Source organism: Cucurbita pepo, chromosome 4 (genome assembly GCF_057944985.1).
Source record: "Cucurbita pepo subsp. pepo isolate OVF chromosome 4, ASM5794498v1, whole genome shotgun sequence".
NCBI lineage: Eukaryota > Viridiplantae > Streptophyta > Magnoliopsida > Cucurbitales > Cucurbitaceae > Cucurbita > Cucurbita pepo.
Window position 1 is genome coordinate 5010935 of NC_141801.1, and position 14911 is coordinate 5025845.

The window sequence follows — 14911 nt, forward strand, 5'->3', positions numbered from 1 at the left end:
AGAATTTGAATGACCACAAAAGATGATTCTATGCCTTCCAAGCCAAATTTGGAATGAATTCAGTACAGTTGTGTGTGAGACGGTGCAAGTTGAAACACAGTCGAAAACATTGCAAACTTCCGTATTGGGCACTAAAGTATTTCCCTACTCTCCATAAGAGAGTGGTAGAGATAGAAGAGCTAGCGAACATGATCTTATGTATGTCGAGTCCTGAGTTAAACATAGAGCAGCCAAGAACACTATTGTTGATTTTGGAGATGCCCACAACTTCACGATGGAGACCAAAGTGAAATGCTTGAACATTCTATGGTATCAAGACATGAGAAGGATGAAAGCCATCAATTCGGCAACCCTGCCCATCTCAAGAGTTACAAAGAAAACTCCAATCAAATTGAAGACTAGGACCGGACAAACTTACTCTGTGATTTATATTTTTATCTTAAATAGCTATTAAAGCTTAGGTACAAACTCTCTGATTATTAATTTATTCACTTTCCCAGACACCACTTTTGGGATAGTCTTAACCCAGTACTCCTAAATTCAAATCTAGCTTGTGATGGCGGTATGAGTATCATCTTCTATTGAAAATAATACATATTAGTAAAACTTTTGACCTCCAATCCTTCCCCAAATGTATCATGTTTAACTATCATGGTCACATCTAACCACTAAATCCACATCAATACTTGATTCGGTTTTATAAAGCAGCGACATAGAAGTGGCAACCAATTAGCCAAGTGATGGTTGAGACAAGACAAGTGCCATATAGTTGATGATGAACCCGGTCTGTTATTCAAAGATAAATTACATCAGAAGATAATACCATTTCACTAGCATGTAAGTGAAAGAATGTGATATGTGTTTTGAGAAAATAAAGGGTGCATCAACCTGACATATTAACAAAATGTGTAAATGTTGAGAAATTGAGATTTTGCAAAGTCTTGGTCTTTTGCCGCTCTTGCAGATGTTGCAGTGAAGGGGAGAATTGTTAAGTTGTATTAGTAGTTTCTAAGATAGAATCCTATTCTTAACTATAACTATTTGAAGTCATCTATACCTTTTTACATCGTATATTTCTTCTCTCTTTTGTTCTTAATGTTCATCTAGATTGATGGTTGAGTTATGCGATCCTAACACCATAAGTGGAGATATCAATGGATCAACATAGGCTAGCTCCTTGTAATAATATAAATACTCGTGTATATATATATATGCATTTGGAGGACAAAGCAAAGGGTGGAACACAATTTGTTAAACTAGATGAAAGGGATGTAAGATGAAATGCACGTTGACCAGATGTTGGTGAACAACAACCAACACATAAAAAAGAAAGATAACAAAAACCGCCAACCCTTTCTTTTGTTGTGGATCATCTACTTCACTGTTTAATCTATGAACTTATCATTCTTCATTTATTCACTAACATAAATCTAAATCTATTTCGACTGTTCAACACCTGCCTTTAATAATAAGTCCCTAAACTTTAAAAGTTATCAAAGGTACTTGAACCTAATTGGTTCCTTAATTTTGAAAGTTTAGTCAAGAATCAATCTATTATACATAAAATCAATATTATGCTCTAAACTATGGTTTAATAAAATTCAGATGCTAGATTACCATCAATTGTAGTACAACTTTAATGTCCATCTTAATCTTTGTCCAAGGATGTCGACAAATAGTTCAAAATGAAGCTGTCAAGATCTCCCTCAAGAACCGAGTCAGGATCCGAAACCTCATAATTGGTACGAAGATCTTTTACCATTTGGTAAGGCTGAAAAAATCAAGCAATTGGTATATTTAGTAATGACTGAAGAATAATTCATAAACAAAACACTAGAGGTAAAATCAAATTGCACCATGCTAAAAACAACTCACATGAAGCACATAACTACGGATTTGGTTTCCCCAAGTGATATCAGATAAACTCTGTGTGTGCTGTGCATTCATCTGAGCTTGTCGTGCCATCTCGAGCTGATTTAATCGAGACTGAAGTACCGCCATAGCTGAGGCCTTGTTTTGATGTTGCGATCTGTGTTATTTCCCATTCCAATAAGCAATGATCCAGCAGTAGTTTTATTCATCATGTGAACTACCTTTAGTCTTTCTTACCTTTCATTTTGACAAGTTGCTGTAATCCCTGTGGGTATATGGACTATCCTCACGGCACTATCAGTGGTGTTAACACTCTGACCACCAGCTCCTCCAGATCGGAAACGCTCAATTCGAAGATCTGATTCATTGATCTGTACATGAGTTGAAGCATCACCTGTGATTGGAATGACAGCTACAGCAGCAAATGAAGTATGTCGTCGCTTGTTACTGTCAAACGGAGAGATGCGAACCAATCTGTGAACGCCCACTTCCGCTTTAGCATATCCAAAAGCATATTCGCCATCTAATTTTATTGTCGCTCGCTGGAATAACAGAATAATTTGTCAAAGCTAGTGGTTTATAACTCAGGCCAGAGCTTGAATCTGTTCTGGCTAACTTATGATTAATAGACCTAAGATATAAGAATCTTTAACTGTTAAAACATTATACTAGCTACCAAGAACATTTTTGTAAGATGTCACAATGAAGAAATGGACAAATGAAGTTAGCAGAGAGTGAACCTTGATTCCTGCAATCTCACCCGGCATTTCTTCCATAACAGTAACCTTGAAACCGCGCCGTTGAGCCCACATTATGTACATCTGCATGACCATTGCTGCCCAGTCCATGCTCTCAGTACCTCCAGCTCCAGCTTGTACCTGTTCGATCAACAAATATGCAAAAGGTTGCTGCCTGTACCTCTATATTTATGTGAAATAACAAGAGAGAAACTTTTCTGTATATTATTATGAGAAGAACGGTTCCAAAATAGAAGAAACACTCATTTAAAATAAGGAAATAATATTCCAGAAATATAATACTACAAATACTGATTAACTAAAAACGAAAATAACCAGCACTCCCCCTCGAGCTGGTTTGAAGATATCTTCCATTGCCAGCTTGTCGTTCATCTTATCAAATTGTAACTTTGGGAGCCCCTTTGTAAGTACCATCACAAATTTGCTCTGTCATAATAAGGTATGGAACGCATATTACTCGTGCATCAATCTTCTCCTTTATAAAAGGTTTATCAACCTTTTATCCATATACCCTCGCAAATTCCATGGACTGAGGACCTAACTCAAGTTTAATACTACTTTTGGCTACTACATTTTATTTTTTGCTTCGCCAGATAACTAGATTCCCTTCAACAAAAGAGCAGTGTAACCTGAATAGATTATCATGTGGTGTTGCTTGCCCAGTCAGCATCATTGTAAACTTCAATATGCAAATAGTATGCTTCTTAAGCAGTATACATTTTCCTAGAGTACCTTTGAAGTATCTTAGGATTATATCATTGCTTCAAAATGAGTTGGTATGGGAGCATGCATAATTCGACTTACCATGCTAACTACTAAAGCAATGTAAGTTAGTGTGTGAGACAAGTAAATGATCCTTCTCATAAGTTGTTGATATTTTTCTATCTATGGGAGTTTATGTTGTTTTGCATCCAAGTAACCTTGTTTCTTCAAATAAATCAATGATATACTTCCCTTGATTGACAAGAATTTCATCTTTCGACCTACGAAATACTTCAAGACTCCCAAGTCCTTGATTTGGAGTTCCTTAGCCAGTTTTTCCCTCAAGGTTCAATCATGCCTTGTTATTCTCTGTAAGAATAATGTCATCAACATATACTATTCAAATAGAAATCTTGTCATTTTTAGTATGTCTATAAAAAATAGTATGATCTGCTTGACTTCGAAGAAATCTATAGCTCGTGACTGCTTTTCCAATATGTTCTAACTACGTGCTATAGGAGACTGTTTAAGGTTGTATAGAGATATATTTAACCTACAGACTTTGTTAATCTGCATTGACAGCAATAGATAACAGAACTCTATTGAAGTTAATTTTGGCTGCAGGAGCAAACGTTTTTTGATAATCAATTCCATAGGTCTGAGTAAGGCCTTTAGCAACAAGTTGGGCTTTGTGTCTTTCAACACTAGTGTCAGCTTTGTACTTTATAGTCACACCCATTTGTATCATACTGTTTTCTTATACTCTAGTAATTCAACTATGTCTCGTGTGCGATTTGGTTAAGAACATTCATCTTTTCAATAACTGCTATCTTCCAATTTGAATCATCTAGAACCTCTTGCATATTCCATGGAACAAACATATTGGCTATCTATCCTAAAGGTAAAAGCTCTATGACTATTGCACAACCTATAGTAAGAAAGATAGTTTGCTATAGAATATTTGGTACAATCTTGGGTACCTTTCCTATGGGCTATTGGAATATCAAGACCAAGTATATTAGATTAAAAAATCTAGGGAAAGATGAAGAAATGGGAATCCAGTACATGGGTCCTTGGAGTCTTTCATTGGAGTACTTGGCATTAAAGAACTAGAAAGGTTAACCTTGAGGCTATGATATTAGGAAGAGGAGAAGAATTACTGAACTTATCTTCTAAGTTTAGTATCATCTCCCCTCGAAGAGAATTTTTTCCAAAAAAATATTCAATTTCCAAAACAGGAGACATCCAAACTTTCAAGTACGTTTTGGTCAAAGGGTCAAAACATTTATAAGCTTTATTGTGAGAGACATAATCTAAAAAGATGCATTTAACAGTTTGAGAATCTAGTTTAGACCGAAAAAAATTAGGAAGGTGAACATCAGCAGTACATCCAAAAACTTTGATCGATAAGTCAGAAAACGAGAAGACAATGGGGGAAAAGGTCTTTAAGTGATCCAGGGGTTTTAAATTTCAAAATTTTTGTAGGCATTCAATTAATAAGGTATACAACCATGAGAATAGTTTCTCACCACAAAGAAAGAGGAACATGCATAGAGAACATAAGAACACAAGCAACTCGAGTAAAAGTCAATTTTTTCATTCAGTAATACCAATTTGTTAGTCAATTTTTTCATTCAGTAATACCAATTTGTTGGGGAGTGACTTGACGCGTAAATGGATGAAAATCCTCAAACTTGCAGAAATCAATCAAGTACTCATTGAAATATGCATCGTCATTATCAGAGTGCAGAATGCTAATTTTAGTTTGAAACTAAGTTTCAATCATGCTGTAAAAATAAATAAAAAAGATCATTCACCCTAGACTTTTTTGTTAATAAATAAATCTAAGTTAAATAGGTGTGATCATCACTATGAGTCAAAACTTTAGAGGTCCTCAAATATCACTATGAGTTAAGTAAGACGGTGAGGAAGCCTTGTAAGGCTTGGCAAAAAAAATATGGATCAGTGATTTATTTGCAGAGATACTTCCAAAATGAAAAACTGAACAATCAATTCCTTTAAACTAAATTTGGGAACAAATACTAGGTATGAAAAACTGGGATATTTAAGTCTACGATGCCAAAGCATTATAGTTTCTTTAACAGAAGTAGAACTAATACTACTCAAGCTCTGAGCTCTTTTATGACTAGATGGAGATTCATCGAAGTAGTAGAGACCACCGAGTCTTCTAGCACACCTAAACATCTCCCCCAAGTCCTGATCTTAAAAGATGTAATGGGAATCAAAAAGGTAACACGACAATTACATCCTTAGAGATTTTACTCACAGATAACAAATTATAGGCTAATTTAGGAACATGAAAAATAGAATGTGAAGTAATGTGTGAGGTAATTTAATGGTTCCTTTTCCCACAATAAAAGTGAAACTACCTTCGACAATTCAAAATTTTCCATTACAATACAAGTTTGGAGGAAATAGTCATATGATCAAAAGTTCCAGGATCTCGAATCCCTCAAGATGAGTTGAGACAAGAGAGAGTTTGAGGATAATAGCCTGTTTGTGCCAACGAAACACTAGAATTACCAGATGATAAAGTGGACTTTAACAGTTTCAAGACTTGATCAACTTGTTCTTTGTTGAAAGGGTTCAACAATATCAACACGAGATCAGTGTTCTTCTCACTTTGCTTAATTACTCTTCCTATTTTCCGGTTTTCTGTGAAGTTTCCACCACATTCACGAGTATGCCAAGGTTTGTTACAGCAGTCACGTCAGACACGAGGCATTTCATGGGTCTTGTTTGATTGATCAGAAGCCTTGTATGTGGTAGCTTTAACCACCAAAGCTGAACTTTCTATTGAATCGATGAGTTTCTTCCTACTCATAACATTCTGGCGATTGTTTCCAACGCACTTTATTGTAATGGTTGGGAGGTTAGTTTTACCAAGTATTCCGCCTCTAACCTCATCAAATTCAACATTGAGGTCAGCCAGAAATTTGTAAATATAACCATCCTCCATTATTTACGTGTGGTGTTATTCTCCATAAACTTCCATTAATACGTATCAAAGAGATCGAGGTCTTATCAAATCCTCTTTAGGGACTTTAGAGAGTGAAAATACTGTGTAATTGGGTTACCTCCGTCATATGTCACCCAATTTGAGATTCAACTCAAATACTTGCGACTGATTTTCCAAATCTAAATACATCTAAGTCACACTATCCCGTAGTTCGCTTGCAGTATAGTAACAATGGTTACAACTGATAACTTCTACCATGGAATTAACAAGCCAAGTCATAAACATGGAGTTTTAAGCATCCCACACAACAAATGAATGACCATCTTTGGCAGGCACTATTTTATCTCCAATAAGGTAGTCAATCTTCCCTTGTCTACAAATATACATGCGAACACTTTGGGACCAATGAATAAAGTTATCTCCATTGAGTTGAATGGATATAATTTGGATAGTAGGACTGTTGGAATGGATGCGATTTATTTGAGACTTCAGCAACTGAAAACTTATTTCCCAACATTATTGCTAAAATCAATAGGCTTCAAGGCTGGCAAAAAAATAGAAGCCAAGTCCACAGAAGAAAATAGCAAGAAAGAAATGATTGAGAGCCAAAAACTAGGGCAAGTCAGCACGATACATAGGCTGAGCAATGGCAGTGGCGCAGATTACAAACAATGCAGACAGCAACGGTTGATGGTCACAGATTATGGCGGTCAGCATCAAACGCAGCAGCGGCGGTCTCTGACCGCGAACTCAAGGTCTTGTGTGTGATGTGTAATGTGAGGTCGAGATGCCAAGGGTAGACAACTTTGTCAGTAGGCAGCACTAGGTAAACACAGACAATTAGCGACAGCGACAAAGATGTCAGCAGCGCAGCTTGGGTTAGGGTTTCTAAAAATTAGGATTTTCTGCTTTGATACCATATATGAAATATCAAGAGAGATGACATTTTCTGTACATTATTATGAGAAGAAAAGGGTTCCTAAATCAAAGAAATCCTCATTTACAAATAAGGAAATAATGTTCCAGCAATATAATAAAATAAATATAGATTACCTAGAAAAGAAATAGCCAACAATATTATTCACTGTTAACATTTTTCAAAACTTTAATCCGGCAATGAACAAAGTAATGCTACATATGAGAAAATTCACACAAGAATCAAATATTAGCAGCAGAAAGTTAAGCTGACCTCAATATAACAAGAGCAAGAATCGTTCTCCCCAGCTAACAAAGCTTCAAGCTCTTTCTCTTTTGAATTTCTTCTCATACTCAGTAGAGCATTTAGCGACTCCTGTAAAAGGCCGTGCATATTACAGGATTAAAAGAAAAGAAAAAACTGTCTACTCTCTAAAAAATTTGGTCTAAATTCAAATGAAGATATTTATCTCACCGAGAACAGATGACAGCTTCAGACATGCACGAAGTGTTTGGTAAAGGGAAAGGAATAATACGAAGCAATAATAACAGAAATCTCTGTCGAACCTAGAACTCTCAATAAATATATACCAAAATGGAAAACTCTATATTTCCTACCAGTTTCTAGTAATCAGAGCAATGGTGTTTGCATTATTCTCATTATTCTCATGACGCACCCACTAATTCTCAAGGAGACTCAATCACTCCAATGTCAGCTCCAGGAGGCAACAAGAGTTTAAGTTAATAAGTTTGAACCCAGAACTCTGATCACCAAACATCTCGGGTTCTTAAGGGCATATAAGATAAATCTTTCTCTCACTATAAAAGTATCAAGTTCAGGACATTTTTATTTACTCTGTTCTCGATTGTGAAAAGACATTGACTACATGATTACATAACATACTGAGAAGAATGGATGCACAAAACTCAGCACCTTCAAAGAGAAAAAAAAAAACAAAAAGAAAGAATTCATGCCTAGAAGACGAATTTAGAGCCCACCGATTCCAACTCTGCATCATTCTCTTCTCTGGCAAGCTTTATCATGTCGATGTGCTCAAGCAATTCTCTCTCAAATGCCTTTATCTCTTTAATCTTACCCATAATAGAACCATGCTCCCGACTTATCTTCCCTGCATGTGCAGGATCATCCCATAGATCAGCCTTATTCAACTCCACAGATAACAATTCCAATCTCATCATCAGCTTCTTCCACTGCCATCGCCAAAGATTCACAGCCATTACAAAATGATAATCAAAACTTTGAGGCCCGTTTCATAACCAACTTTCATTTTATGTTTTTGAAAATATTCCAACCCAAGTTCTGAAAGCTAAAAAAAGTCATTTCATAACCATTCCAACTTTTTATAAACTAGAAGGTAAATGTTATGAAATGCAGTAAGCATTTAAAAAAAAAAAAAAAAAAAAAAAAAACATCAACCGACTGAAAAGCAGAAATAGTTGATAAATTCTGATTAGGAGATCAAGCAAAAAACCTGTAAACGCTTCTTGATTAGATGAATGGATTGGGCAATTGCAGCAGCATGGCTCCTCCAATCGCTCTCGCTCTCCTCAAGAATCGTCCATCGATTTCCAATAATTCCTTCGACTGTAAGCCCATCAGCTGTTGAGGGCTCAATCGCAACCTGCGTTGAAAACAAGCGCAACGCGCTAAAGGGGAACCCAGAAATGTTCTTAAAATCAGAAACCCCACAATTGAACAGGACATAATTTTGAGGCGTAGCTGATGAACATTGGAGCTCAGTGAATAACCGGCGCCTGGAGATTAATACCCCTCCGTGATTGGAATTGCGGAAGAGGGCATAGACTCGATTGCACAATCGTTTTCCGAGAGCAAAAGTGGACATATTTCGATTTCAATTGAATTAAGAATCACAGACTTTCATAACCAACCGCCATGCCCTCCCTCTTACTCTCCTGGGTTTAGGGTTTTGGCGCTCCAGATTCATTTTACTTTTTTTATTAATTTTAAATTTAATGGTATTAATTTTCTTATTTAAGTTTTAATTTCTTTTAAACAAAAAAAAAAAATAAATAGTAAATTTTGATTTTCTCCTAAATATTTCCCTACACATCTTCCAGACCATGTCTGAATGTCTCGATTCGGTGTACATGTCCAAGTTGGGTTTGGTTGAGAAATTTTCTTATCCAATTCAAAAATTTGGGTGGGTTGGATCGGTAACCTAACCAAAAGATCTTCGCAACCCAACCCAACCCAAAAATTTTCACAACTCAACCCAATTCTCTATTTTCGTTAAAAAAAATTATTTATCCACATGTAATTATTGTAATGTAATTTGAGATAAAATATATTAAAAGTTCACGAACAAACTCAAATCAATCTATAATTATTAAAAAAATATTAACATAGTTTAACATTATCATAAAACTTTATAGGACAGTTAAACAAGGAGGCTTCTTGAGAATTGATCAAAGTAAAAAAAATATAAATAATGGAATTATAAGTTAGATAATGTGATTATTTGGTGTATCCATAGCTTATTTTATTTTAATACAAAGTTGTTGGCCTAAACTCAAAATATGTGTATGATTTTATCCCCAACACAAAAACTACCATTCCCTTTTTCCACATCTTGCGTTGGCCTAATTCCCAACTCCCATCTCCCATTCTTCTTCTATTCACTTAACTATATATTCTCACAATTCTTAGTTTCCTCACAACAACAATGGCTTCCCCACTTCCCATCCTTCTCCTTCTCCTTCTCCTTCTCCTTCTCCTTCTCGCCCTCTACTGCTCCTCAGGTCTTCCTCTCGTTCCGATTCGATTCGAATATGGTTAGTTCTCGCCCATATAATCATCCATTTGGTTAAATGGTTGTTGTTGTTGTTGTGACAGTTTGTGGTGAGGAGCTTCAAGGACAAGGGGTGACCCAAGCCTTCCAATGCTTTGACAACAACCTTGTGTGTTCTTATCTCTCTCTCTCTCTCTCTCCTTTGGTTTTGTTTTGTTTGATGAGTTTCACTTATGCACATTCCTTCACTTTTGTTATATAGATATACAATGGGTGTGAAAGTGCATATAGGTTGAACCCAACTGGGAATTTGAATGTCCCTCTCCAGGCTACTAATTTGTTTTGCAATGGGCCATGCCTCATTGAAACACAACTTCTACTTAACTGCCTCGATCATGCGTTCCATAACTTCTTGTTCTACAACAAAGCCACCGTGCTTGGCGTTCAAAACGCCCTTCGCGCTGGATGCAGCTACTCAACCCAAAGAGGTATATATACGTGTAGTCATATTTAGGAGTCTAACATTGGCTAATTACGTGGATGATCATAAGTTTATAAGTAAGAATACGTCTCCATTGGTATGAAGCTTTTTTAGGGAACCAAAAGTAAAGTCATGAGAGTTTATGGAGACTTATAGTTTCTAGCATGTTGTATAACGTAAGTTGTTCATTGCTGCAGGGAACTTCAATCCAGGATATTTCATGCAAGGCGAAATCAGTAAAGGCCACACCGCCTTACAAAAATGGGTCACACTATATTATGTTCTTTTTCTTATTGGGTGTTGTTTTTTTATCTTATAAGCATCACGCTAAACTTCATCTAAGTTCAATTTCAATATTCGTTCATCAATCTTATGGTCAGATTTCATTTCCAAAACGTCACTAAGATTTCAAATAATCGACATTATTTTAATTCAATTCAAAAGAATTTTTTGGCCTTCTGTAAAAACCGGTCGAGAAAACGGCCAACAATATTGAATGAGTCAAAAAATGCTCATTTGGGTCTCGATCACGTGGTTGGGATATCGAGCAATCAAGAGAAAGAAAAGAACAAAACAACAAACATAAGAACGGAGGAACTTAAATATATACTAAAATCAAGTTTAGTAGCTACATTTGTGTGTTTGGAGGCTTCACCATCACAAATGGGTCACATGAAGAAACATAATGTTTCAAGTTATGCTCTTTCAACTTCTCTATGTACTCTTCTCTCTTCGCAAATTTAGGCTTCACTTTGTCTTCTTTCTTCGCCGCCAAATACATTGTATCGAAATCTACTTATCTAGATCGTTACCGAAATCTAGAATCGCTATCGTCATTATAATGTAATCATTTTGTGCGGAAGTAAGCGTTTGAACTTTATAAAAAAAAAAAAAAAAAAACATAAACTTCATCTTAAAACTATCATGGACTTACGTGTTCGAAAACATATTTAAAACGACACAACGAAAAGCTAAATGAAATAAATAAATGTTAAAATTAAAAACATCTTATTCTAACCTAATGTTAAGAAAATAATTATAACTAGTCGATGTACGTGTCATCGTATTAGTCTATATTCCTTAGGCGACTATTTTAAACGAGCTAATTGGAATTGTATTTACTGTTCTAGACACGGTCCACACATGCGAGTATGGACTCACCGGTCGTTTTGCACACCTCCTAGACCCCTGTCTTGTGAGGCGGGCCTTCTCTGATAGTTGTTAATGTCGGACACTCGTTTAGGAATAGAGACCGCCGCAACATCAGGATAAACATAATGATCGTTTCCCTGCCTAACCATGCAGCATCATATAAATATAATTATTATTTTCCTGTCTGTCGTCACAACATTATGATAACCATAATGATCATTTTTCTGTTTCGTAACGTACGTCTGACAATTGTAAAAAGGGGTATTCCCCGATGCATGAACATACAATAATGCATGAAGTCCCAACAATTTTCATTTTTCATTATCATGTATGACAACCCCTCTAGCGTTTTCCTTCCTATCATATCATTATCATAACTTTTCATGTAATTTTGGGATTGTGTATCATGTCGAAACATCTTATTGCATGTCATTCATATCATATATCTTATCATGTCACGTGTTTCATATCATAAGCATATTGTGTCTCCCAACATATTATGTCATATCGTACATGTATCATATCATAAAGCATATCACAATATGTGTTGTATCATTAAACGTATCGTACAATAACATATATCATATCATTCACATAACATATCATAGTCATATCATTTCGTCAAATGCATCGTACCATAACATATATCATATCATTCACATATCATATCATAACATATATTATATCTCAAAAATTTCGTCAAATTCATTAGGTCATAACATATATCATAAACATTCACACATATCAAACATATGACACGTGCAGAACCACATGGCACGTGTCATCATACAACAGTAATTTCTAACCATGCCGATAGGAAGACCACTAACTTAGCTGGCCTTAGCCAAAGTTTTATCTAGCTCCAAATTTGGATGCTTTCGTCCTTCAAATTCGTTCTCACTTGTTGAGATTTCACCTATTTTGAATACCACTTAATTATCTTATTAAAGATCGAATTTCATGTTTTCATTGTTTCTAAATTGTGTTCGAAAGTAAAACTTCATAAAAGAATATTTAAATATTATTTCATTAGGATTTTAAAAAACAATTTAACCATTTCTTTTTTTTTTTTTCTTTTGTATTTTTACTCTGTTTTTTTAATTACGTTGATATTCTTTTCAATTTTTAATCTATTCTTAGTTATGGTATGAAATAATCTTGTCCATTTTTTAAATAATTCTAATGATTTTTTTTAATTTGTCTTATAGTCATTTACTGCAACTCCTATAAACTTATTTGTATTTAATTTTTATTTCAAAGTTAAATAATTACAATAAAACTAGGGAAGCCCTAAATAACTAGCTAAGTGTAATATCTTATAGATAAAAGAAAAGGAAGATTTAAGATATATTTTATACCAAACTGACCTCTCTCTTTCTATAAATCTGCCACAAAATAGGTATGCCTATCAATTTTATTTTGCTAACATGTAACCATTCGAAAAAGAAAAAGAAAAAGAAAAAGAAAAAGAAAAAAAATACTCAGTTATTGGGCGATCGTTGTATTTCGCCGATCCCACGCGAAACAACAACCACAGCCCGTTTAGCCTTTAGCCCAAGACTCCCAGAACACCTCAGAATACCTGCAAACAGAGAAAAGAAAGAAAATAAGAGAGAGAGAGAGAGAGAGAGATTTCAAGTAATGTCGATGAGTTTCTAATTTTTCCCGACAAGCCCCAAACCACCCGAAAATTGACGTCAAACGCTCAGTTATCATCACGAGAAGGATCCCTGACGACAGCACAACTTGAGTTATTGAGCGTTTGGACCAAAAAATCGTATCTTGAGTTATTGACGCCAAGCGTTTCCGTTCCGAGAGACAGTCCGACTCCTTTCCCCTCGGCCTCTGCCTTCGACCCAGCCTAACAACAGCGGCCCAAACCTCAATCCAGCCCTGAAGCCCACGGTTCAGCTGAACCAACCCGAGACTAGACCCATGGTCCAACCAAACAGGCCTGCAACCCAAACACCTGCGGCCCAGTCCAGTAAACAAAGGCCCAACGACCAATCCGCCCCAGTAGCCTTCTGCAGCCGCGACCCGAACCACAACTCGAACCAGAGTGTGACCCGCGCCTCGGCCCAACGCCACTACACGATGTGGTGCGTTCTACTTCTGTCATGTGGCACACAGAGACGTAGGTGGTCCCTCGGCTTGGCTTAGTGCAATGAGCTTCGGCGACGCTCCGGCGGATCCAAGCAGTTGTTTCGGCTCGGCTCACCTGTTTTCAGTGTGGTTACCACTGTTTCGACCCTCCTATATCTGTTTTCGGCCCCGATTAAGGTAATCAAGGCCGTTTTAGAGCCATATTTCACATTTATTGAGTGATTGATAATTTAATTGTGAAATACTAACGGAAGGTGGCGAACAGTATGATAGGAAACAAACTCTGGCAACGTAGGAAGCAGCTCTCAAGGAACGGGAGCTTACGTAGCTAATTAGGGAGTACTTCGGCCAAGGCCAACCAAGTAAGTGGTCTTACTATAGGATAGGCTAAAGATTGTATGAATTATGATGATGTATGAGTATGATATTGTGTTGTGATGTGTGTTATACGTACGTTATTTATGTTGTGATGCATGACGTACATGTTATATTTGATGCACTTGATGACTTTTATGATGAGTAGGATGTATGCATGGCGATGTTTTCCATGTTGAGCATGCTTTATGATGTTGTGTGCCACATTGCATCACGACGTTAGATCGACATAGGACACAATCCTAAGAGTATAAAAATGATATTAATGTAAATATCCATAAGCACGTGTTACATAGTGTAACAAAGAGATGAAACTAGAGGGTTGTGTCAGAAGAGACGTATAATTGGATTGGAGGGACCTCATGCATATTGTGTGTTCATAAGCATATAGGGCTACTTCCCCTAGAGATGATGAGTGCAGATGCGCACCATATGATGATGAGCGCGAATTCGCACAGATGAGGGTGTTCATGAGGCGCATGAACTTCCCCTAGAGATGATGAGTGCAGATGCGCACCATATGATGATGAGCGCGAATTCGCACAGATGAGGGTGTTCATGAGGCGCATGACACTATGGGTGTAAAGACCCAAATCCACCGCTAGCAGATATTGTCCCCTTTTCGGGCTTTCCCTTTCGGGCTTCCCTCAAGGCTTTAAAATGCGTCTGCTAGGGGAAGGTTTTCACACCCTTATAAAGGGTGATTTCTTCTCCTCCCCAACCAATGTGGGACATCACAATCCACCCCCTTTTGGGACCAAGCGTCCTCGCTGGCACTCGTTCCTTTATCCAATCGATGTGG

At 36.6% G+C, this 14911-nt stretch overlaps 2 protein-coding genes across 2 annotated transcripts; one reads left to right on the forward strand and one right to left on the reverse strand.

Annotated features, from left to right (window-relative positions):
• Window positions 1-1461: 1461 nt before the first annotated feature.
• LOC111794028 (Peptide chain release factor 2) lies at window positions 1462-9197 on the reverse strand. Its single transcript, XM_023676132.2, has 7 exons — window positions 8721-9197; window positions 8227-8439; window positions 7502-7603; window positions 2613-2750; window positions 2110-2414; window positions 1876-2029; window positions 1462-1771 (listed from the first exon to the last, which is right to left on the reverse strand). The coding sequence occupies exons 1-7, from the start codon at window positions 9090-9092 to the stop codon at window positions 1649-1651; spliced, it is 1407 nt and encodes a 468-aa protein (XP_023531900.2). The 5' UTR covers window positions 9093-9197; the 3' UTR covers window positions 1462-1648.
• A 735-nt stretch (window positions 9198-9932) lies between these two features.
• On the forward strand, window positions 9933-11114 carry LOC111792117 (uncharacterized). Its single transcript, XM_023673451.2, has 4 exons — window positions 9933-10008; window positions 10103-10167; window positions 10261-10486; window positions 10677-11114. Exons 1-4 carry the CDS (start codon window positions 9933-9935, stop codon window positions 10796-10798), a joined length of 489 nt encoding a protein of 162 aa, XP_023529219.2. The 3' UTR covers window positions 10799-11114.
• Window positions 11115-14911: the final 3797 nt, after the last annotated feature.